This window comes from Ochotona princeps, chromosome 27 (assembly GCF_030435755.1).
Source record: "Ochotona princeps isolate mOchPri1 chromosome 27, mOchPri1.hap1, whole genome shotgun sequence".
NCBI lineage: Eukaryota > Metazoa > Chordata > Mammalia > Lagomorpha > Ochotonidae > Ochotona > Ochotona princeps.
In genome coordinates this window covers 22,192,055-22,215,924 of record NC_080858.1, presented here as the reverse complement: position 1 = coordinate 22,215,924, position 23,870 = coordinate 22,192,055, and the positions used below count along the sequence as shown (strand labels likewise).

General features: G+C 58.8%; 2 protein-coding genes and 1 non-coding gene across 5 annotated transcripts; 2 read left to right on the top strand and 1 right to left on the bottom strand.

Moving 5' to 3' along the window:
• The first annotated feature begins 11 nt into the window (after window positions 1-11).
• PHB2 (prohibitin 2) lies at window positions 12-3,448 on the top strand. 2 transcript variants are annotated; one of them, XM_058655880.1, is made up of 8 exons: window positions 12-292; window positions 388-472; window positions 752-831; window positions 1,810-1,994; window positions 2,422-2,551; window positions 2,644-2,747; window positions 3,118-3,195; window positions 3,351-3,432. In XM_058655880.1, the coding sequence occupies exons 1-8, from the start codon at window positions 166-168 to the stop codon at window positions 3,429-3,431; spliced, it is 870 nt and encodes a 289-aa protein (XP_058511863.1). In that variant the 5' UTR covers window positions 12-165; the 3' UTR covers window position 3,432. The 2 variants fall into 2 exon arrangements, 1 of the variants encoding a protein (XP_058511863.1); XR_009244313.1 differs by having other exon boundaries at window positions 2,644-3,195; window positions 3,351-3,448.
• Window positions 2,786-3,045, top strand: LOC118760300 (small nucleolar RNA U89). Its single transcript, XR_004996701.2, has one exon. It is a non-coding gene; the product is annotated as a small nucleolar RNA U89 (small nucleolar RNA).
• A 4,710-nt stretch (window positions 3,449-8,158) lies between the features above and the next one.
• On the bottom strand, window positions 8,159-23,851 carry PTPN6 (protein tyrosine phosphatase non-receptor type 6). 2 transcript variants are annotated; one of them, XM_004596397.2, is made up of 15 exons: window positions 23,666-23,851; window positions 18,431-18,553; window positions 17,995-18,189; window positions 15,788-15,977; window positions 15,528-15,644; window positions 15,320-15,433; window positions 15,136-15,232; window positions 14,769-14,848; window positions 14,447-14,596; window positions 11,143-11,274; window positions 10,854-11,008; window positions 9,329-9,396; window positions 9,060-9,211; window positions 8,870-8,961; window positions 8,159-8,574 (listed from the first exon to the last, which is right to left on the bottom strand). In XM_004596397.2, exons 1-15 carry the CDS (start codon window positions 23,677-23,679, stop codon window positions 8,460-8,462), a joined length of 1,794 nt encoding a protein of 597 aa, XP_004596454.2. In that variant the 5' UTR covers window positions 23,680-23,851; the 3' UTR covers window positions 8,159-8,459. The 2 variants fall into 2 exon arrangements, with proteins under 2 accessions (XP_004596454.2, XP_004596455.2); XM_004596398.2 differs by lacking the exon at window positions 23,666-23,851 and adding an exon at window positions 18,655-18,851.
• Between the last annotated feature and the right edge of the window lie 19 nt (window positions 23,852-23,870).

Below are 23,870 nucleotides of genomic sequence, written 5' to 3'. Positions count from 1 at the left end.
AGAGGGAGGGTTTAGAGAAGAGCGCACTTCCGGTGCCCTTTCTGCCTGGAGCTCCACGGCCTGAGACCCTCGTGTGTGTGGGGTGTGATCTCTAAACTGGAGTGGGGTGGAGACGGGCCGGCACCCCAGCTCTGACTTCTGGTGCCGCCGGCCTCGGGACCAGACATGGCCCAAAACTTGAAGGACTTGGCCGGACGGCTGCCCGCCGGGCCCCGGGGCATGGGCACCGCGCTGAAGCTGCTGCTGGGGGCCGGCGCGGTGGCCTACGGCGTCCGCGAGTCCGTGTTCACCGGTGAGCAGTCTGCACGGGCTGCCCGTGGCCGCCCCGCGAGCCCTCAGCCCGGCACGCGCGCTCTCTGGCCTGACCCCTGTCCCTCTCCCCCGCAGTGGAAGGCGGACACAGAGCCATCTTCTTTAACCGCATCGGGGGCGTGCAGCAGGACACCATCCTGGCCGAGGGCCTCCACTTCAGGTAACAGTGGACAGGACGGACTTGACCCTGACTGCCCTTTGGCTGTGGTCGGACTTGGGTGTCCGCGCTGCCCCTTCTGCCTCCTCAGCCCCCAGAGCCTGGGCCAGCCAATACCGCCCCAGGTGTGGTTGCTGTCCACGAGGAGCGGGGAGTCGCCCCCTTGTCCTGTCGGCAGGACGCGGGGGAGGGGCCGGGCCAGAACCGCGTGGCGAGAGGCCGCCCGGCCAGGCCGTGAAGCCGCAGTCTCCCGAGACCTCTGCCCGTCCTTTTCCCTTGCAGGATCCCCTGGTTCCAGTACCCTATAATCTATGACATTCGGGCCAGGCCCCGCAAAATCTCCTCCCCCACAGGCTCCAAAGGTAGGTCTGGGTGCTTGGCGGTCACTCTGGAAAAAAAAAAATTACTATTAGACTGACGGGAAGATGGTAGCCTAGGGCTTGGACTGCACACGTATGGAGAGGAGCTCTGACACAAGGCTCTGCCGCCAAGGGTTAACGCTCCTGAAACACTGTGTTTGCATGTTCTTTTAAACAGTCCCTTCCCCCACACACCCGCTGCCCTTTGCCTCACTCCCAAGATCAAAGCCTTGTTCTCTAATGTTTCACTTGATCGTTACCCCCACTAGTACCCTCTGTCCTGGAGAAATTTGGCCCACTCAGTGCACCTGTCCCCCTCTCATTCCCCCACACACACACACACAAACACGTATGCACTTAGACAGGTAGCTCACCTAGAGCCTGCACTGCTCTGTTCCATTTTGAGCGCAGCTCTGTTACTCATTGACTAGAGCCTGGGTCTTGGGAAGGTTCGCAAAGCAACAGCCCTGTCCTCAAGTCTTTGTGCTCTAGTAAGATGCAATGGCTGAAGAGGAGTTAGCTCTGCTCTTGGCTGGAGTCATGGGTAAAGGCTGCCCAGTGATAGCTGAGAGTAAGAGAGAGCTCTTTCATCCGCTGGTTCACTTCTCAAATGGCCGTAACAGCTAGGGCTGGGCCGGGTGGAAGCCAGAAGCTGCTGCTGGGTCTCCCAGTAGGCACAGGGTTCTGAGGACTTGGGCCATCTGCTGCTGCTTTCGCAGGGCACAAGCAGGGCGCTGGGCAGGGCCTCCCACCAGCGCCCAGATGGGGTGCTGGTTGTCATGAGGTGGTTTTACCCATAGGCCACAGCGCCAGCCCCGGTGAGGATGGTTTCTGTCTGTGCTGTGTCCATGTTCCTTGTCGGCTTGGCTCCTCTCCCCTGGGGAGTGGCAGGGCTACACAGCCTGGTACTGGGCATAGAGGGACAAGCAAATGATCAGGGGAGGGGTGGTCGTCCCTGATCACCCCTCTCTCACCTCGCAGACCTGCAGATGGTGAACATCTCCTTGCGCGTGCTGTCTCGCCCCAACGCCCAAGAGCTTCCCAGCATGTACCAGCGCCTCGGGCTGGACTACGAGGAGCGAGTGCTGCCTTCCATCGTCAACGAGGTGCTCAAGAGTGTGGTGGCCAAGTTCAACGCCTCTCAGCTCATCACCCAGAGAGCCCAGGTCTGTCCGTCACCACTGGCACCGTGTCAGCATGTCCCTCCTAGGGTTACAGCCCCAGGACGGTTACCACCTAAAAGCTGAGCCCACTGGCACAGAGAGGATAAGGGACACGTGCACCAGGACCCGGAGGCAGTTAGGGCGGAAGCAGAGAGGTCGCTGGGCTTGGCGGGCATCACTTGGGGCGCCTAGGCTGCTGGTGGGAAGCTGAGCAGATGCGCATTGTAAGGGAGACAGCAGAGGGTCTGGAGTGGGAGCTGTGGTCGCCCCGCCCCTGAGGCTTCACCTGTGGGCCGTGAAGGCCGAGGAGTCAGGGGAGGCTTGCCCAGCTGAAGGCCGTGCTCAGGAGCTCGTAGTCCCGTGGTCACAGCAGTACAAACCTTCCTTTCAGTTCACCAGTCCCCACCAACCATCGCCCCCCCGCCCCCAGGTCTCTCTGCTGATCCGGCGCGAGCTGACGGAACGGGCCAAGGACTTCAGCCTCATCCTGGACGACGTGGCCATCACAGAGCTGAGCTTCAGCCGAGAGTACACGGCCGCCGTGGAAGCCAAGCAAGTGGGTGAGTCACCGGGGGCAGGCACCTGAGAATGTGGGAGAAGGGTGGACTCTGGATCGGTCCCTGACCCCCCACCCGCCTCCCACCCTCTGCAGCCCAGCAGGAGGCCCAGCGGGCCCAGTTCTTGGTGGAGAAGGCCAAACAGGAACAGAGACAGAAGATTGTGCAGGCCGAGGGCGAGGCTGAGGCCGCCAAGATGATATCCTCCCTCCACATGACCCTACCCACCCCGGCGGGCTGGCTGATGAGACTAAGGCGAAGGCGAATCCTGCTCTGCCCTGGGCTGCATGTGGGGGAGGGGGCGGGGCCACAAATGGGATCTGAAATCTTAGCGGGGGCTCCGAAGGCCCGGCTCCCCACTGTAAGGCCAGATCCACAGCACCCACTGGCCTCCCCCACTGCCGCTGCTGCTGGCCAGCCTCGGGCAGCAGCCTGTGGGGCAGGCCTACAGACGGAACCTGCGCAGGAGCAGGCTGAGCGCACCCTTGGATCTGACAGCCCCAGGAGAACCAGGGCGAGGGGGGCCTGAGAGCCAGTCTGCTGTGACCCCTTAACCCTGTCCTGCTCACCTCGGAGAGGCACTGAGCAAGAACCCCGGCTACATCAAACTACGCAAGATCCGGGCCGCCCAGAACATCTCCAAGACGGTGAGTACAGGACCACCGGCAGCGGGGGCAGCTTGCAAGGTGCTCCTCATGGGCCCCCCAGCCCTTTGGCCTGAGTCACATTGGGTCCTGTCAGGGCCGCCCGGGGCCCGATGTGAGCGCTCGGACTGAAGCCTGTCTTGTCCACTGCCCTATAGATCGCCACGTCACAGAACCGAATATATCTCACAGCAGACAACCTGGTGCTGAACCTACAGGATGAGAGTTTCACGCGGTGAGGGAGGGGTCTGCTCACCTAGCCCCTCTAACCATAGGACCGATACTCAGAGATGAAGTAGGGCATTTGTCGGGGGTGGTATTTTGTGTAACCAAGAAGTAGTATCAATTGCCACTCAGTTGTCGCTGTGGCGCGTGGCAGGATGTGAGGAAAGGAGAGGTGAGGAGCGGTGGCCTGGAGCCAGTGAGGAGTCATTCCCGCCTGGGAGCCCGACGGGGCGGGGCTGGCCGGGGCTCGGAGCTGTCAGTCACACCTGCTTTTTCTCTTTCTGTTTCCTGCTGGGCTGACTGCTGCCACAGGGGAAGGTGAGTTGGGGTACATCAGACGCTGCAGTTGGGGGCGGGGAGCTGGTCGGGCTGCATCTCACACACGTAACGCTCCCTGACCATGTCATCATCTGTCCCGTTTTCCAGTGACAGCCTCATCAAGGGTAAGAAGTGAGCCTGGTAACCAAGAACTGTCCCGAGGGAGGAAGTGGATCGTCTTCCTCCAGTTCTCCAGGAGCGAAGGCGGCCAGCCCAGCCCACACCCACCCCAGCCCCACTCCCACGTGATGGTCCCCTCTGTGCTCATCCCCCAGCACACTCAGATTAAGCCTGAGGAGTTGGGGAAATGATGGCCAGGGATACTGGGACCGTTGTGATTTCTCAGTGATTTCCTACAGTGGTGGGAGGAAATAACCACCATCCCAGGAATTCTCAATAAATTTTTATTACTTAAGCTGAAGTCGTCGCCTCGTGTGTCTGGGTTCTGGAGGTGCGTGCACAAGGTCACATCCATGCACTCGGGCCGTCCCCTGTGTCCGCCAGCAGGGGGCACAGGAGAGCAGGGCAGGGGAAGCTGCCAGCGGGCGCTGCCCTCCGAGGCCAGCCCAGGTCCAGGATCCGGGAACCCAACCGTCCTGGTCAGCGCGCACATGCACACACCCCGTTCCTGCCACATCACCCCATGGCTCTCGCAGCGGTGGCTTTGCTGAGCCAGACTAGAAACGTGATGGCCTCAGGGAGCAGCTTCCTTGGCAACGGGGTTTCGTAGCTCGCAGGTTCCTCCTGAGGGACTGCAGAAGCCCAGCGGAGTCAGACTGCCCTGCCTGCTGCTGCACTGTTTGATCAGGAAATACAGAGGGGCTAGTCCCATGGCAGGCGCCTGACGACGGGCCCCTCCCGCCCACTACACAACAGGTGCACCCACCCTCCCTCCAAGACAGCCCTCATGGCACCAGAGGCTGGTGCTGAGCCCTGAGCCCCTGCAGTCGCCCGACTCCCACCCCTGGCACCCCAGATCCAGGATTTAAGGGCCGGGTCAGCTCCAGCTTCTTGGTTGGTGGTTTCCTGGCTCTGCAGTGACACAGCGGCCCCCCTCCGCACTCAACAAAGACCAAGCAAGCCCATCTGTCTCATGTTCCTGTTCACGCTTTATTTCTCTCCCGTTTCCGAAGTTGGGAAGCAGCAGACACGCCTGGGGAACCAACAAGTCTGTCTCCAAATCTTGCTGCGGCTCCAGGGGCAGCCATTTTGTCTCCTTCCCATTGTTCCCCTTTTCCCAGTGAGTCACACCACCCAGCCAGAGGGGTAAAGGTCAGAGGTGGCCGGGCAGGAGGCCTCCGTGGTCTTCGCGCCTCCTTGAAGGTCACTGCCGAAGAGACCCGACCCGGGGGCCATCTTTACCAGACAGTGTTAGGAGCTTTCCAATCAGACCATCCAACACTGTGCTGGAAGATGGACCCAGAGCCGGCCAGCCGGAGCTCCAGGCCGGTGCTGCCCAGTCGTCGCAGGGACCAGGGTCGCAGGCCAGCTGGGGGCCCCTTGAGAATACGGAAGCCAACCCCAAGCGCAAGGTCGCCTGGAGCTGGGAATCCACGGGATGACAGATCACAACCAGGTGGGGGGAAGGAGGGTTGCAGGCCATTGTGTCCCTTCCAAGGGCAGCCTGCCAACCTACCCCGCCCCCTTACGCAGCACCCTGAGCCCAAAGACAAGGGGGCTTCCGCGTCGGGGGAGAACTGCTGGGGCTGGGGTTAGACGGGGTCGCGGAGGGCCTTAGGCCACGTCTGTCGCTGACACGGGGCCAGGGGCCTCCATCATTACCCGGCAGTATTAGAGACTCCCATCCAGCACCCAAACACTGCTGGGTAAGACGAGGGCCCCCACCCAACCTGCCCACCTCCAGCTCGGGTGGCCCCCAGGCCCTGCTGCGGCGGGGGCGGCAGCGTCGCTGCGGATCCCGGAGTCTCCCATCCCCCCACCGCCCGCGTCCCTGGGGACACTTCCGGGTGCGCCCCTGGCTGCCCACCACCAGCGCCAGGGGCCAAGGGCCCAGCAGGCCTTCAGGAGCCCCCTGGCCCGCCCGCTACAGCTCTCCTGCAGCGGGGAGCTCCTTCCCCGCCATCCTCACCCTCCACTAGCTGCCCCTGCTCCCCCAGACCCCACCAACACACACACACACTGCCCGGTGCATCCGCGAGCTCGGCCCCAGGCCCGCCCGCCTTGGTGGGGAGGCCTTTACCTGTGCCCAGGCCCACCTGCCCCTCACCGAGGGAATGCGGAGGAGAGGAGGGAGCGTCCAGGCCCGCACGGCACGGCCTCGAGCGCGCACTGGCCGCCGCTCTTCCTCCTTCCTCCTCCGCCCGCGGCTCCTCACCTGGGCCCCGCCCGCCGCCGCCCAGCGCACAGGTGTGTCCTCCTGCCATAGGCTGCCCCCCCACCGCCTTAACCCCTTCCCCCCCAGCGCCCGCCGCAGCCTCCCGGCCCTGCCCCCCGGCCCCACTCCCCGCCAGGCCTCCCCCTACCTGCTGCAGGCCGCCCTCTCCTTGCTCACCTGCCTCCTGACTCCCACCCTGTCCGCAGACGAACAAAGGGAGGGGCTGTCCCTGCGCCCCCCCCCCCCCCCCCCCGCTCACAGCCACTCCCGGCCGCCCAGCCCAGGGCCTAGCTGGGCCGCCTCGGATCCTGCTCACAGCCGGAGGTCCCCGGGGTCAGCGAGGTCGGCAAGGGGTCAGCTTGGCGGCGCTGCGACTGGGCCCCTGCCCAGTGCCCAGCCTATGTTGCGCATGCCTAGAGAGAAAGGGGCGCCAGGCCGATGGCGAGAACGCGGACAGACCGACGGACCGATGGGCAGGCGTGCAGACAGGCCCGGGCCCGGCGCCTCCGGGTTCCCAGCGCGCGGGTCGGAGGTCCTGCCGTCCTGCCAGCCTGCCCATGCCCGAGGTGCCCCCGCAGCCAAGGGCAGCTGCGCGGGGCGCAGCGGCCTTACTGTGCAGACAGCCGCTGGCGACCCCACCTCACCTCGCGGGTGGACTCAGGTCCCCAGCCAAAGGCGGTTAGCCCGAGGGCGGTTAGAGGGGTGGAACCTGCCTTTCTTTTGTGCCGCTTGCTTGGGCTGGGACAGAAAAGGGCGTTGCTGGGAGAGGGGCCCCGAGGCGACAGGTGATTGCCCCACCCACCCCACCACCCCCGGGAGGGCCGCAGCTCCGGGGAGCTATTGTGTTGCTCAATCCCTAGGCTCCCTGCGCTCGCTCTCTCCCCTTTGTTTGCGTCCTAATTCATACCTGTCTGCAATTATTTTATGTTTGTGGGCTCCTGGCCAGCCTCCCCAAGGCACGCTGGCGGGCCCCAGCCCTAACAGCCCCAGTACCCGGACACAATGGACCCTTGATCAAGGGTTGGCTGAATCTCTGAAAAGCCAAAGCCATCCGTGTGCTGTGTGCTCAGGGTGCAGCCCAAGTGCTCAGCTTCTGGGAAGTTTCTTCTGGGTCTACCCCCATCCCACCTCCCAGGATACTGGCTTTGTCTGTGAAAAGGGACTCCCAAACTGTGGAGGTGGCGGAAGGGAATGGGACAGCAAGGTAAACCTGCTTCTGGCTGCCGGGAGCCTCCTATGCTGTGCTGCTGGCCTGGATGGTTGGGTCTAGGAGTGGGCCCCAAGGCCATCTGGCCCCAGCTGTATCTGCAGCAGCAGGTTCTGGGGCCAGACACAGCTACCTGGGCCACACACAACCTGCACTGCCTGGATTCAAGGCCCACTCACTGCGTGTGGGATTGTAGCTTCCTGAGAGGCAGCCCAAGTCATCCGGCCCTGCCACCCACATGCAAGACCCGGTCCAGGCTCTGACTTCAGCCCGGCCCAGCCGTTCCTGTTGTGGGTATTTGGGGAGTGAGCTGCTCAATGAGACATGAAGTCACTGCTTGCAATACTGGCATCCTGTGTCAGGGCACCAGTTCGAATCCAGGCTATTCTGCTTCCCATCCAGCTCCCTACTGCTACACCTGGAAGCAACCAGTGCCAGCCCTGGTACTTAAGACACACACACACACATCTGAGTGGAGTTTCTTTGCTCTGGCCTAGCTCAGCCACAGCTGTTTGAGGCATTTGGGGAATGACTCAGCAAATGGAAGATTTTTTTTCTTTTTGTCACTCTGCCTCTCAAATGAATAAATCTTCAAAAAAAAAAAAAACGTGTTATCTCATAAACAGTCCCTGAACACAGCCCATGTGGCCAGGATTCTTGTTGCCATGGTTACCACCATCCATTGCCCCTCGTTTTCCTCACAGCCTGTTGTGGCCACGCTCCACTCTGCCTGCTGAACAGGGGCAGAGGCACCGTGCCTGCCGTCACTCTCCTGGGTGCAGCAGAGTCCAGAACCAGGTCTGTGTGTGCCTGGAGGCAGCCCCACCATGTCCCCCTGCCCACCTCCAGCCCAGTCACCCCGTCACCCAGCAAACGAGGCACACAGTGATCCAAAAGGTTTTATTTACAGAAGTAGAAGGGCTGGCTCTGCTGGGGCGTGGCTGGGCTATATACACAGTGGTGGGGTGCGGGGAGGGATGTGGGGTGTGGCCATTTACATTACAACCGAACAGGGGCTCCTAGACTGGGCTGCTTGGGTGGGTCCACCACTAGAGGCTGCAGAGATAAGGGAGTAAGAGGATGATGGGATCCTGGGTCCGCCAGCAGCTGGAAAGCCATCCAGGGGCTGCTGGTGGACAGAAGCAGCCGGTCCTCCCAAGGCCTCCTTGGCCAGCGCCCAGCTCACTTCCTCTTGAGGGAACCCTTGCCCTTCTCCTTGTCGGCTGACCGCTGCTTCTTTACTTTGTCCTCCTTCTTGTTCTTGCTGTGCAGGTTCTCATACACGTCCTCCTTGTGCCTGCAGAACAGGAGGGCAGGTGCCGGCTGGCTGGCGGTGCAGGCCGGGCAGAGGGAAGGGGCCAGCCCATCTCCAAAGAGGGCAGAAGGTGGACAGGACGGGGAGGGCAGCCGGTCACCCCTCCACTGGCCCACCCAATTGGGAAAAGGCCTATGCATGGAGGTAGTAAGAGCAGAGCCTGAACTTGAATCCAGATCTCCCCAACTGCAACGCTCTTCCTCTCCAGAAAGAAAAGCTTCTGGCTGGCCAGGAGAACAGGGTCAAGGGTGGGAGGCGGCAGACGGGGGTCACTCACCGGGAGGATGTGCGGACAGCCTTGGCATGGGCATTCTTCAGAGCTGGAGGGTAGGTGATGTTCCCATACTCTGACTCCTGGCCCTTCTGGGACTGCAGGCAGGAGCATAGTGGGAGGATGGTGGTCCCCAGCGGGACCAGGGGTGCCCCCTCTCCACTGTGGCCTTCCCAGACCCTGTTCTCGCACATACCTGCATGACTTCCAGCTTCTTCTTGGTGGTTTCAATAAACTGAGCAATGGCCACATAGATGAACTTGTACTGCGCCTCGGTCTGCACCATGCCTGACCGCTGGGCCCGCACCATCTGGATGGTCTTCTGGATGTCGATGTCACAGTCCAGCCCTGGGCAGGGGCAATAGGCAGCCCACCTTAGGCCAGGGCAGTGGTACAAGCCAGGATGGGGCTTGGGTTGGGGGTTCTGCTCCCCACTCCGCCCTGGCACCTCCAGGGAACCCTCACCCTTGGTGGAGATGCTTTCCATGAGCATGTCAATGACAATGATGGTGCCCGTCCGGCCGATGCCTGCACTGCGGACAGAACCCGGCGCCCATTCGTCAGAGCCCAAGAACCCTCACCACAGAGGCAGCCCGTTTCAGCCTCGCGACCCAGTCACTGCACAAGCAAGGGCCAATGTGTCTGCCAAGGGCTGTGCAGACACACTTAGGTTCTACACACCGCCACCTCCACACTCCTCCCTCCACTTCCTGCTCCAACTCCTGACTCCTCACACACCCTGCAAGACCCAGGACCCCAGCCAGGCTCAGGGGTCCTCCTTCCCTGCCTTGGGGTTTCTTTGCAAAGAGCTTCATTTCCTTGAGACGGCAGGGTTCAGGGTGGCACTGTCAATCCAAGAGGGAGTCTCCCTTCTCTCCTACCCTCTGCCAGCACTCTCACAGCCAAGGTCTGTGCCCGTCATGGCAGTGCCCCGAGTCTTGATGTCTAATTTAAAACCCAGATTGTCAAAAATAACACCCCCTCACCCACTTCCTTCCTGCAACATCTAAATAAAGGCCATGGGGATTTCAAGACGTATGTGAATGTGCGAGAGTGAGTGTGTGGTGGGCAGGGGAGGGCCCCTGCAGAGGGGAGCTCTGGGGACAGGCCTGAGCCACAGCACCAAGAGCACCTGCGGATGCCATGCACACACACACACACACAGATGCCACAGAGAAGGAGGATTTCTGGAGTCCTTAGGGTCCTGGTGTCACATAGTGGGAGTAGCAAGGGAAGGGTCCATTTCCGGCTGCCCTGTTCCCTTCCTGACAACGTCGGTGTGGATTATGAAAGTGCCAACAGCTCCCATTATGCGAGGTTGAAGTGCGTTCTAGTGACAGCCTCGCTGATAATTCTGAGCCCACAGATGTGGAGTCTGAGGATCAGACAAGCTCAATCTTTTGCCCAGGATCACACAGCTGGGACCAGGAGGCACCAAGTGGAAACAGGAGACCTCTATCTGAGACCTGCACCCACTGTCAGCCCCACTCTCCACGTGCCCCAGGCCCCAGGCTCAGTCATAGCACGCCCACCTTCCCCCACTGACCCCATCTGTCTCCTGACCTCAAACCCGAGAGGAGCTAAGGGTGCATGCACCCTTCCCAAAAGACATCATCCATCCCACACCCCACCCCCCGCACACCAAGACGGAGGTGCTGACTGGGGGAGCGAGAGAGAAGGACAGCAATGCAAAAGCCTAGCTCCACACTGCCCCAGATGCAAGGTACTGGGCGCAGAGAAGGCCCTGGAAGGACTAGGGTGAGCCACCTAGGACCTCAGTAAGCAGTGATCGCCAAGCCAGCCCCTCCACAGATGAGCAAGCTGGCAACCTGGCAGGTGGCTGTCCCTGGCCGATGGTGGAGCCAAACCTGGAGGAGGCCGGGTGTCTGCGAAAGGCACAGAAAGAGTTGACAGGCCAGGTGCTGACAATGGAGCAGGGCGTGGTGAGTGGCAGTCACCTGCTAGCTACTGTCCTTGTCACTCTCCTCACCTGCAGTGTACGATGATGGGCCCCGCACGGGGCAAGCTCTCCTGCCGCTGGTTGATCTGGTCCAGGAAGCTGAGGACACCCCCTGGCTCGCTGGGGACCCCATGGTCAGGCCAGCTCAGGTACTGGTAGTGCCAGATTTCCCGAACCAAGTCACCCTGGATTGAAGACTCGGCTCAGCACCTCCTGCTCTCACCCTGCACACCCGCCTACAACATCCTGCCCAGCCAAGACGAGAGACCGGGTTCCAGGGAGGGGCTCTGGGAGTGGGCCAGGGCTGGGGGTCACTCACATTGTCCAGCGGGGAGACCTGTAAGGTGCGGAGCTTGTACTCGGCCGTGTCGTGCTCCCTGCAGTTGGTCACAGAGTAGAGTCCGTAAACACGCTGAGTGCCCACTTCCGGCCAGTATGGGACGCATTTGTTCTGAAAAGGGAAGGGATGCAGGGAATGAGGCCAGAGGTGGGATGATGTCTGGAGCGCTCAGTCAGGCAGCCGCGCATGTGACCTGGGCTCCACCAGCAGCATGCAATGAGGCCTGAGCAGCAGCTTAGACCTCCATCAGTCAACAGCAACACGAGCTCCACATCCAAGACACACCGAGGCACTGCCGGTGCTCTGTGTCCCAAGGCTGAAGGGAGGAGGGAGGCAGCACCTGGCGTAACAGGCTAATCCTCCACCTGCGGTGCTGGCATCACATAAGAGTGCCAGCTCAGGTCCCGGTTCCTCTACTTTCCTTCCAACTCCCTGCTTGTGGCCTGGGAAAGCAGTGGCGGCCCAAAGCCTTGGTGCCCTACACCCACATTGAACACTGGAGGAAGTTCTTGGCTCCAAGCTCCAACCACTACAGCCATTTGGGGAGCAAAGCAGGAAAAGGAAGACTTCTCTCTGTCTCTGTTTCCTTTTGTCTCTGTAACTCTGCTTTTCAAATAAGAATAATAATAAAAGGGGGGGGCTGGCGCGATGGCCTAGTGACTACATCCTAGCCTTGCAACCGCCAGGATCCCATATGGGTGCCGGTTAGTGTCCCAGCTGCTCCACTTCCCTTCAAACTCCCTGATTGTGGCCTGGGAGAGCAGTCAAGGATGGTCCAAAGCACCAAATTGGAGACCCAGAAGAACCTACTGGTTCCTGGATTCAGAACAGCTTAGCTCCAGCTGTTGCAGCGGCTTGGGGAGTGAACCAGAGGATGGAAGATCTTCCTCTCCATATCTCCTTCTCTCTGTATATCTGCCTTTCTAATAATAATAATAATAATAATAATAATAATAATAAATCTTTTTTTAAACAAGGAGCAAGGAAAATAGAATGAGCTTGGAGCATAGCTGAAGAAGGGGTTAATTTTCTGGGCTCTAGAGGCTATCAGGGCAGCTTCACAGAGGAGGCAGCACCTGAGCTAGGTCTTCAAAATTGGGGGAGGGAGAAAGTCGCTTCCTAGAAGCAAGTGAGTTTGGGCAAAGCCTCAAAAACCTGGGAGATAGTGGGCATTCCAGGGCACCAGCACCCCACCTGCCAGACCTCAGACCAACAGCTCACAGAGAAGGCAGCTGGGAGCAACTGGAGGCATGCCAAAGAAGGAGGACCCAGGGGTCTGCCTGGCACTTCAGGCAGGAGCACCTGGCCTGCAGGACAGGGGTGTGGGAGAAGGAGAGCCCACAGGTAAGGGAGATGCCAGGAGACTTTCCTTTTAGTATTTATTGATAAGGCAATAAATACTAAAGCTCTAACCACTGCAGCCACTTGGGAGGCAAATCAAATCAAATAAGTTTGATTTACAGAAAGAAAGAGAAAAATCTTCTTTTTGCTGGTTCGCTTCCCAGATGGCGACATCGGCCATAGCAGAGCCAATCAGAAGCCAGGAGCTTCCTCCAGGTCTCCCACACGGGTGCAGGATTCCAAGGCCTTGGGCCATCCTCTGCTACTTTCCCAGGCCACAAGCAGGAAGCTGGATGGGAAGTGGAACAGCCGGGACACAACAGACACCCACGTGGGATCCTGTTACTTGCAAGGTGAGAATTTAGCTACCGAGGGTTTTCTGAGCCACAGCAAGAGGGCTGTGGGGAAGAAAGGAGGACTGGGCAGCGGGCCCCCAAACACCGTAACAGGACAGCCCTAATACCCAGGACGGGCACAGTGATGTTGTGGATCACACCACCACTTGGGATGACCAAATCCATCGCATGGCTGCAGTTCAAGTCCTTGGATATCCTGCTTCTGGCTCAGCTTCCTGCTAATGTGCCTGGGAAGGCAGCTCCTGGCTCCTGGTTTGGCCTGATCTAGTCTTTGCTATTGCAGGCATTTGGGAAGAAAAGCGGCAGATGGATGCACTAATCTCTCCATCACTCACTCACTCTCCTCCTCCCTCTCAACTAAATAAATCTTAATATATACATACATACATATATGAGTAGCCCTGGGACTAGAGTTCAGGAGACCCAGATGTTGAAAACGAGCCCCTGGGAGTCCCGGTGTGTAGACAAGACTTTTTCTCTCGGCCTTAGTTATCCAAGAAGGGCTAAACTCTTGTCCTCAGGGCCCGCAGTGTGGTATAGCTAGTAAAGCCACCGTCTGCAATGTCTGCATTTCCATCTGTGCTGGTTCAAGTCCCAGCTGCTCCACTTCCAAGCCAGCTCCCTGATGAGGTGCCTGAGATGGGGCTGGCACAGTGGCATGCTAATCCTCTACGCTGTGGTACTGGAATCCCCAGTTGGTGGTTTGTGTCACTTCTTTTTCTTTTTTAAAGATTTTTTTTTTTTAAATTGCAAAGTCAGATATATACAGAGAGGAGGAGAGATAGACAGGAAGATCTTCCATCCAATGATTCACTCCCCAAGCGGACGCAACGGCCAGAGCTGCACCAATCCAAAGCCAGGAGATAGGAACCTCCTCCAGGTCTCCCATGTGCTGCAGTGTCCCAAGGCCTTAGGCCATCCTCGACTACTTTCCCAAGCCACAAGCAGGGAGCTGGATGGGAAGTAGAGCTGCCGGGATTAGAACCGGCGCCCATGTGAGCTCCCAGCACATTCAAGGTGAGGACTTTAGCCTCTAGGCTACAGCCCGGGCCCTAGCTGCTCCACTTCTGATCTCTGCTTATGGACCAGGAAGGCAGCAGAGGATGGTCTAAGTCCTTGGGATCCTGCACCCACATGGGAGACCTGGAATTAGCTCCTGGCTCCTGGTTTTGGTTTGGTTCAGCCCTAACCATTGTGGCCATCTGGGAAGTGAATCAACAGATAGAAGATCTCTCTGTGTCTCTCCTTCTCTGAAAAATGCCTTTCCAATAAAAATTAATAAATAGTTTTTAAAAAATAAGATGCCTGGGAAAGCAGCAGAGGACGGCTGAAGTTCTTGGGCCCCTGCATCCACATGGGAGAAGCTTGTGGCTCCTGGCTTTTGTCTGGCCCAGTGGCAGCCATTGTGGCCATATGGAGCATGAAAGGGCAGACGGACAATCTCTCTCCCTCTGCAACTCTGCCTTTCCAATAAATAAATCCCCAAGCAAGCAAGCAAGCCCTCTCAGATCCCTTTTTGCCCTGAAGCTTGTTAAGAGTCCTGAGAGGAATGGCGGGGCCGGGGGGGAGGCGGGGTGCTGCCTTACCCGGCCCTTCTCCACCTCCCGGGTGGTCATGACGATGACCTGGCTGTTCTCCTGCCACACCATTTGCCAGAAGTCGTTGACCGTGGCCTCCAGACAGCCCTGGCTGGCGATGTAGGTCTTAGTGTTCTCGTCGGGGCTTAGCAGCTGATTCTGGAAGCCAGCAGCAGCAGGGCCATGAGCCAATTGGTTCGGGACGAGCCTGGCACCCCCGCCACCCTCACCCACCCATGGTAGCAAGCATCAGCTTGGCCCTGACATCCCTGGGGTGCCCAAGAACAGCCAGGAGCCCAGCCAGTATCCCCTGGAGCCAGGCCCTGCCGACCTTGATGTAGTTAGCATTGATGTAGTCAGATCCAGGGATGTTGCTATCGCGGCCCTGCAGGATCACCCGGCTGTGGTCAACTGGAAGTGGGCAGAGGGGAGGCAAGGTGGCCCGGGTCAGACCCCGGCCACACTAACAGGCCAGTCATTCTGCAGGGGGTCTGTGTGGGGCAGTGGGGTAGAAGGTTCAGAGAAGGAATTCGGTGAGGACATAGCGGCAGTCTGCCTGTTGGCTGGGGTGTGGGTAGGGGACCTTCTGGGTGGGGGCAGGAGGAGGTCAAGATTTTGTGGGGGGCAGCTTCCTGGAGGCAAGGGGAGGGCGGGGTGAGGAAGGAGCCACCGCGGGCCTGGCCAGCTTGGAAGCTCACAGGGAAGGATGTTCTTATAGCGGTTCTTGCTCTTGTTCTCTGGCCGCTGCCCTTCCAGCCGCTGATGCAAGTTCTTCACCTCCTGCTTCTGCAGGCTCTACGGGGCGAGAAGGGAGGACCTGAGCACCAGCCAGAAGCCCACATGCTGGCTGCACCGGCCCCACACATCCCCGTGGTAGCGCACCTCAAACTCCTCCCAAAAGCCGGCCTTGGCCGATTCCTCTGACTCCTGCTTCTTATTTAGCTCCAAGACACGGTTCTCAATGTCAGCTGCGTTCACCCGCGTGGCGTAGTACGGCTGGAGGGTCAAGGAGGGTGGGCAGTCAGACATTCCCATGGTCAAGGCGAGTGGCTCAGGGGAAGGTGAGAAGTAGCCAGGCCCATCCTCTCACCTGCCGCAGGTAGACGAATGCCCCGGAGGCCTCCTCGATGCCCGTTTTCTTAAAGTGCTCCACCAGGTCCGTGAGACTGTCAAAGGTCTCCGCCCCGCCTACCGTGTAGCGTCCACTCTGCAGGGCACCAAGGAAAGCCATGCCTACACCCTCAAGCCTCGGCCCTGAGCCCCAGCAGTCCCTCCCTGCCACCCACACTGTGGGCACACACGGGAGCCCCACAGGAGGTCTCCTCCCAACTTGCCTGCCTGCTTGCCTACCTCACACATGACCTTGATGTGCGTGACCCTGAGCGGTGAGCCTGGGCCGGCCTTGGGCTGATCACTGAGCACCGACAGCACAAAATCTCCAGGCTGGCTGAGGCTCTCGCGCACGAGAAACGTCCACGGCTCCCCCTTGGCCTGCAGCAGCGTCTCCGCCTGTGCTCCGGACATGTGGCCATGGTACCACCTGGAGGAGGCAGCAGCCGCAAAGCTGAGACCCAGGCGACAGCAGCGAGCTCCCTGGGCATCATGCCGCCCTTCACAAAGCCGAGGCACCAAGGTCCGTGGCGCTCACGTGGAAAGCAGCTGTGACCCCACGGCACAGACAAAGAAGCTGGGGCCGTGCCATCGTACACAGGCCCGGAACCTTGTACAGGCAAAAGGCAGTCTAACCAGGCTCTGAGCGGGTGTTGAACCCAAAGCCCATCTGAGAGCTTTGAGGATAGAGGTTAGGCAGGCAGGATTTGGGCCACACAGAGAACCCAAAGACATTGGAGACTAAACAAATAAATAAAACAAAACAAAACAAAACAAATCCACAGTGGCCCACAGAGAGCCATATGGGGAGTGGGGGAATTCACCAGGGAGAATTGCCCAGGGGGTTGGGGAACGGGCAGGCACAGGATGGTTTAGGGGGGCTCCAGGTGGGTGGGATGATGTCACCAAAAAGGGAGGCAGAAGGGCAGAAAACAGAACTAAGACCTTTCCCCAAAGTATACCCCCTTCCCAAGAGGAAACCATAGCCCCACGATGCCCGGCCCCACAGGAAACCACGTGATGGAAAAAAAACACAAACTCCTTCTGGGGAGAGAGTGAGAAGTGAGGTTCCCTCAGCCGGCAGCAGGAGGAGGGGGGCATTTTCCAACCGCAGGGATGGGGGGAGGAAGGAGGGGCTGGCCTCGTGTCTGGGCGGATCTTACTATCCCCCACCTTCCAGGCCCAGGGGAAGGCTCCAGCTACACACCCCTGCTGCAGCCCCTCCATCCCCTAGGCTATGAGTCCCCAAGCTATCCCTCCCTTGACCACCACTCCAGGGGACAGCACAGGGGGCACCCCCAAAGCAGTGGGGAGGGGGCGAACCCCCTTCCCTAGGCACCAGGATGAGGAAGTCCCCATGCAAATGTGAGGCTGACCACAGGCAGGGAGGTAGCCTACGAGGGGACAAATGCAAATGCCGGAAGTGGAGGCCAAAGAAGGGGCAGAGGCAGAAGTCTGCAGGCCTTGCTGCTTCCCCGAGGCCTCCAGGGTCAGGGGTGAGACCCAGGCCTCCCAGCCCCTGACTCCGCACCCCAGTCCTGTCCTGTCCTGAGTCCTCATTCACAAGCCTCAGGAACCTAGACCCTCAATTCCTGCCCAGGAGCAACTCAGCTCCCACCTCCCCATCCACAGCCACCCTCAACCTCTGACCACCCTATCCTGACCTGGGAACAAAAGGGGTTCAAGGGCCCAAAGAGCAGGAATCCCTCCCCCTCTCTCTCAGGCGTGCTGCTGCAGGTGACCAAGAAAATGCTGAGGGCGGCCACAAGGGCAAGCAGGGCAGCTGCTCTCCAAGGCTTCCTGTCCACTCAGCCCTGTCCACTATCAAGTTTGAATCAGCCCTTTGGGCAACAGTCTTGATGCCAAGTTCAGAGGCCTGCACCCCAGAAGGACTGAAGGTTCATAAGCAAAACACAAAGAGGGACCCTGCTGCCTTTCACCAGGCCCTGTGTGCACCCCAGGGCAAGACCGAGCGCCCCAGCCCGCACACCCCGCCTTGCTCCAGGGAGATGACACGGGAAGGCAAAACTCAGTTCTTGGGCGCCCCGTCTGCTCTGCGCAGACAAGGGGAGAGAGAGGACGGCCTTGAGCAGCCCCCTGCACCTGGCAGAGTGCTGAACTTCTCCATCTGGGACCCCATTGCACCTGCTAACCATCATCTCTGGCATTGGCTGGCGTGAAGGCTGCTTCTACATAGTGCACAACCCTGAAAGTGCTCGTGTGTGTGTGTGTGTGTGTGTGTGTGTCAGGCGGGTGGGGTGTCCAGGCCTATTCAGCCCCACAGGAGGAAAGCTTTCTAACAACAGGCCCGGCCGCCACTAGGAGGACCCTGAGCGAAACAAGGCCTCCATCTGTGGCTTCCTGGGAGATACAGGGAGAAAAGCCCAGAGCTGTGCACTGGAACTAGCGGGGGGATACAGGAGAGGCTGGGGGTGCAGGGGCCTCACCTCTCACTCGTGGGGTCGGAGCAGTTGAGCGGGTATTTGAGGTGGATGATGGTGCCATCACGGTCCTGCAGGACTCCCTGCTGCTGGGTGTAGTACTCCACCAGCTCCGTTAGCGTGGCAAACTTCTCCCCTCCATACAGATCGTAGAAATCCCCTGAGTTCTGAATTCGAATGTGGGTCACCTGGTCCCCCACCCTGTGGAGCAACCAGCTGTAATGAGTGAGGAGCCTGGTGGGGCTGACTGAGTTCCTAAGTTTGGGAGGGAAGAGGCCGGCATAGGTGTAGGGTGTTGGGCCGGTGAGGGGTATTGGGGGGCACTGGGGGCCTGGGGTAAGGATGCAGACAAGACATACATACAACCAGGGGAGGCAGCGTGGCTGGCAGGGGAGCCAGGAAGGAGGGTCTGGGGGCCAGGTTGGATGGGAAGGTCACCCACCTGACGGAGAGGGAGAAGTCGCCCTGGTTCTTGCGACTGGGCCGTGCCAGGAAACTCCCATGGACGCCTCGGCCCTTGAGCAGGGTCTCAGCGTCCAGTCCACTAAGATCACGGTGGAACCACCTGGAAGGCCAGACAGGACAGTGAGGAGAGTTCCCCGGGTCTCTCCATCACCACCAAGGGCTCCCTGGCCTGTCCACCCCCACCAAGGGTTCAGCCCTTACCTCACCATCCTGGGGGCTCCCGGCAGAGCAAGGGCACAGGGGAGGAGGGTGGGCAGCCTCACGTAGGCCGCTGGCGGTGCGTTCTGGGGCCAAGGCTCACACACGGCTCCCTGTGAGTGCCCAGGCCACCACACCACCCACCCCACTGGGTCGGTTCTGGGGCTGCCTGGAACTGCCACTGTACTGGCCTGGGGCAGCCAGCAGGGCGGAGACAGGAAGGGGCGCGGCCGACCCCTGGAGGGAACTCACTTACTTCTCATTTTGGCCCAAAGCAGAAGAGCAAAAGGGGGGGGGGGGTGACAGTGGGGTGGGGGCGGGGCCCACTTCCCACAGGGCTGCCACCAGAGGCTGGGGCCTGGCACTGCGGGTCTGAGACAAGTGAGGGTTCCCGCATGCCTGGGACGGAGGCAAGCATTTTGCTTCATGCACCTGAGTCCACAAGGACCCCATGCCATGCTCCCTCCTGCAAGTCTCCTCCTCCTCCTCCTCCTCCCCCACCCCCGTCCCATGCTTCCTCCTCTTCCTCCTCCACTGGCAGCTTCTACGCAGCCCCCTGGGCCACACTAAGGCTGCCTGGGACAGTGTGAGCTGTTCGTCCTGGGACCCTCTTGAATGGCAGACGCCCTGCAATGCTGTCCTCTGCAAGACTTGGCCAGTTGCTACTCACAAGAGCTCTTGTTTGCAGACCGGGAGTGAAAGGAATGGCTTAGGTCACCCGGTTGGTAAAGTGCCAGTGCTCTACCAGGACTCAAACCCTGACCGGCTGCTTCCTAAGCCAGGGGAGAGCATGCCCACACCCCAGCCTTCAGGGCTTCCAAGAACAGAAGCTGAGCAGGCCCTGGTCCAAGGAGGTGGGCAGAAGATGTCCCCAAGAGGGAAGGGTGCTCCCTCTCCCTTCCCATACCCGGAAGAGACACCCCTGCAACACAGGGATGGACAAAGTGACCCCTGCCCAGTCCAACAGACTGGGGTCTTTTCTCCTTCTTGCCCCCAGACCTTTGCACTGCTTTGGAGGGCTAGGGGACCTAGGTGGAGGGGGACAGAGGAAGGGAGGGGGCATGCGTCTGAGGCTTTCAGAAGGTCGTGGGACAGTAACACCTTTGTCAGAGATGATGACCTAGTGGTTAGAATGCCTGCGTCCCCTTGTCACATCCCAGCCCAGCTCCTGACTGCTGCCTTGAACCTGCTCATGTCCTAGCCCAGCTCCTGACCATAGGATCCTACTACCTGGGAGGCACCAGGTGAGGGCAGCAGTGGCTGGGTGCTGCCACCCATGACAGGAGAGCTGGATGGAGGTCCCAGCTCCTGGTTCTGCCGTCGCCCATCCATTTCAGGTTTCTGGGGAGTGAACCAGCAGATGGGAACTGTATTTCAGTCTCTTACAAATCAATACCTTTCAGAATAAATAAATATTTGTAACTTGATGGGATACAACAATTTTCTGGAAACTTCTGGTGGTGCTAGGTATGCTCTACATCACCATGAGTGTATATAGATAAGGCATTCAGGCCACATGCTTAACATTGATGATGCATTGTAAATAAACTGTACCTCAAAAAATAAGGAAAAGATGTGGGAAAGCAGTCGAGGATGGCCCAAAGCCTTGGGCTCCTGCATCCACATGGGAGACCCGGAAGAAGCTCCTGGCTTCTGACTTCAGAATGGCTCAGCTCCAACCATTGCAGCCACTTGGGGAGTGAACCAGCAAACAGAAGATATTTTTCTCTGTTTCTCCTTCTCTCTGTAAATCTGACTTTTCAATTAAAATAACATAAACATTTTTTAAAAGGAAAGAAAAAATGTCTACATAGGACACTTATGAGTTTTCTTGACATTATTCCCTAGCAAGGAAGTATAGCATAGTATGAAATGGTAGAAGTAATCTAGAGATGGCTTCAAGGCTGCCTCCGTTCTGCCTACAGGCCCTCCCCCAGGGACGAGGGGGCTGGGGCACAGCAGGCTGGGTTCTGGACGCCCAGGCCCAGGGAGGCTGGGGCCTAGCCCTTGGGGTGCTGCAGCAGAGGGAAGGGGGCCCGTGTTGACCCTGAACGGTGTTCAGAAAGGGGGAGCCATTTGATGGTCTAGCCTGGGGCTCTCCCTTTAGTTTGCTACTTGATTTTTTTTTTTTAAGATTTATTTTATTACAAAGTCAGATATACAGAGAGGAGGAGAGACAGAGAGGAAGATCTTCTGTCCGATTATTCACTCCCCAAGTGAGCAGCCTGTGCCGATCCGAAGCTAGGAACCTGGAACCTCTGGGTCTCCCACACGGGTGCAGGGTCCCTAGGCTTTGGGCCGTCCTCGGCTGCTTTCCCAGGCCACAAGCAGGGAGCTGGATGGGAAGTGGAGCTGCCGGGGTTAGAACCGGCGCCCATATGGGATCCCGGGGCTTTCAAGGCGAGGACTTTAGCTGCTAGGCCACGCCGCCGGACCCTGCTACTTGAATTTAAACAGCAATTTTCCACAAGGCTCTTGAGCATCCAGAGGTTGGAATCTTGGCAGCAGAGGGTAGGGGTGCAAGAGAAGGGGGTTACGCAGAGCAAAGGCCTGACCGAATATCAGGGAACAGCTGTATCCTTCACTCTCAGGCCTCCCGTTCTCAGTGGATGCGATTAGTCTAGTTTTAGAAATAGAAACTAAGACTCGGAGATAGGAAGAAACTTGCCAAGGTCACAAGCCAGTGAGTGGGAGGCTAGACATCCCAAGGCTGTCAGACAGCGGAGCTTGCGCCCCGAGCACCACACCAAACATACTGCTGAGACACCACTGCAGCCGCCACAGTGGGGGGCCCATGACAGACAGGGCAGGCCGGTCCCCTAAGGCGGAGGGTTCCAAGACTACCAAATTCATTCCCTCTGGTGCAGCTGCCCCGCAGGGCTGCTGGAGACTGGGACCCAGGACAGAGTCTTCTGTGGCCTGGAGGAGAATCCACAATAGAATCAGCAAGCCACTGGGGAGGAACGTGATCAGGGAAGGGATCAGGGAACCACAGGCCTCAGGAGGAACCTGGCAGGTGGACGTCAGAACAGGGAATGTGATGCCGCTGGGAACACCCACATCTAGTAGGTAGCGGAGTGCCTGAGTTTGAGTCCTGGCTCGGATGCTGACTCAGCTTCCTCCGGAAGGACACCCTGGGATGGGAAGCAGCAAATGACGGCTCAACTCCTCGGGGCTCTGCAGCCCACACAGAAGGCCCAGCTTGAATGACCCAGAAAATGAGAACCTCCGTCTGTCTCTACCCAGACTCAGACCAGCGTCCAATGAGATGCCAGCATCCCAGGCCATGGCTTAACTGGCTGTGCCACAGCTCCAACCCCTTTCTTTGCTTTTTAAATAAAGAAAATATATTTTTAAAATATTGGGGCGGGGAACTGAGTCCAACACAGCCGCCTAGAGGCTAAAGTCCTCACCTTGCACGTGTCAGGGTGCTAGTTCATGACCCAGCTGCTCCACTTCCCATCCAGCTCCCTGCTTGCAGCCTGGGAAAGCAGTCGAGGTGAAGAGCCTGGAAGTTTTCTGCCCTTTGTGATCCCGCCTTGATGGCTTGGCTGGGGGCTGTGTGGATTCTAGGCCTGACACCCAGCAGGACACCTGGCAGGTCACCTAGACAGACCACTCCTCAGGAAGGAGGTACCTGGTGTTTGATAAGATCCACCACCCTATATTTTTTGAAAGTTGCTAGTTTCAAACCCACCAATAGAAGCCTGCTAGATCATGACTGTATAATTAATAGCCTGAAATGTATAAAAACTGGGGAGCTTGGGCTCTCAGGGTCTTTCTTTTCTCTCGGGCTCTCTCTCTGGCTTGCGGACTTGCTGTTTGCTAGCCCTGCGGATCCAGCAGTGGCTGCCCCTCCCCCGCCCGGCCATGCTGGGCTGGGGGAGGGGGCTGGGAGACCTGGGCTGATCTGAATAAACCAGACTTGATGATTATCTGGGGATTTCAGAAACCGGCACAACAGAGGATGGTCCAAAGCCTAGGGACCCTGCACCCGCGTGGGAGACCCAGATGAAGCTCCAAGCTCCTGGCTTCAGATCAGCTCAGCTCTGGCCATTGTGGCCAACTGGGGAGTGAACCAGTGGATGGAAGATCTTCCTCTCGGACTTTCCTTCTCTCTGTAAATCTGTCTTTCCAATTAAAACAAATACATCATATATACATTTTAATCTCACTGGTGAATGACAGGACGATTCTCTGTGCAGGGGATTGGGAGAAGACAAGGCGGGCAGAAAGAAAGTATAAGAGAGGATGAAAAACAGAAGTTGGTAGGAGTGGGTGGGCAAGCAGCCCACAAACTCACCAGAACTTTCTAAGCAGACTCGCACTTACAACAACCCAATTGGAGCCTTGTCATTCTGTACGGCCCTGCCTCCTCTTCACTGACTTTCCCCACTGCCCTTCCACTGGCCTTCTCATGTCTGTCCCCACACCAAGGCTTTCATCACCACATAGCCGGCTCGTCCTCATTCCCCAGATCTCAGCTCAAATGTCACCTCTTCAGGAAGGCCTCCCTGACTCCTCCAGCTGGCAAGAGCCGTCCCAATCACCAGCTCACACACGTCCAACACAACTGAGGACTTGAAGTCATCCTATAGATGGGGCTGGGAGCCCGTGTTGGGTCCATTTTGTTCACTCCAGGATTACTGGCATCTTAAACAGCCCGTGCTGGTTGGATGTATGATGCTGCAGCCGGGGAAGGCAAGTGGAGCCTGGGCCAGACGTTGGGAAACCAAGGGTGAAACTGGAAACAGGAATTTTGCTCTCATGTTCCACATAATGTGCACTGGCCAAGGGGGACAGGGCTCAGGCAGCAGATCCAAGGCTGCAGGCAGAAATGCAATGAGGAGAACAGATACCCACGTGTCAGGGCCCAAGTGCTGAAAAACTCCGGGGTAGGGCAGCAGGAGGTACAGGGCGCCAGCAAACACTCACAGGCCCACACCTTCTCCCTGAGCGGCAACAGTCCCTCCCTCCCACACTACCAGGAGACCGTGGGACCCAGAGGACTTACCCGCGAGACAGCATTTCCCAGGAGGATGGGGGAGCCACGGGCAGATAGCTCTAGGGGGCGGGGCCGAGCCAGAGCACCCCGGTGCACCAGCAGCCCAGGTCAGGTGAGAAGTAAGGCTTCGACCCAGCCGCTTCCTCTTTGATCCACCCCGCCCAGCCAGGCCAATGGCACGCGCAGGGACAAACTCCCGCTAATGGTCTCTGGG

What these genes read in the sequence shown, in the direction of transcription:
- PHB2 (XM_058655880.1), top strand. Translation starts at nt 166, where the DNA reads ATGGCCCAAAACTTGAAGGACTTGGCCGGACGGCTGCCCGCCGGGCCC. An exon ending in CTCCCCCACAGGCTCCAAAG is followed by an intron (nt 832 to 1,809) that starts GTAGGTCTGGGT and finishes CTCACCTCGCAG; the next exon opens with ACCTGCAGATGGTGAACATC. An exon ending in AGGCTGAGGCCGCCAAGATG is followed by an intron (nt 2,748 to 3,117) that starts ATATCCTCCCTC and finishes TGTCCTGCTCAC; the next exon opens with CTCGGAGAGGCACTGAGCAA.
- PTPN6 (XM_004596397.2), bottom strand. An exon ending in CTATAAGAACATCCTTCCCT is followed by an intron (nt 14,849 to 15,135) that starts GTGAGCTTCCAA and finishes GCCCACTTCCAG; the next exon opens with TTGACCACAGCCGGGTGATC. An exon ending in GCTGTCCGCACATCCTCCCG is followed by an intron (nt 8,575 to 8,869) that starts GTGAGTGACCCC and finishes CCTGTTCTGCAG; the next exon opens with GCACAAGGAGGACGTGTATG.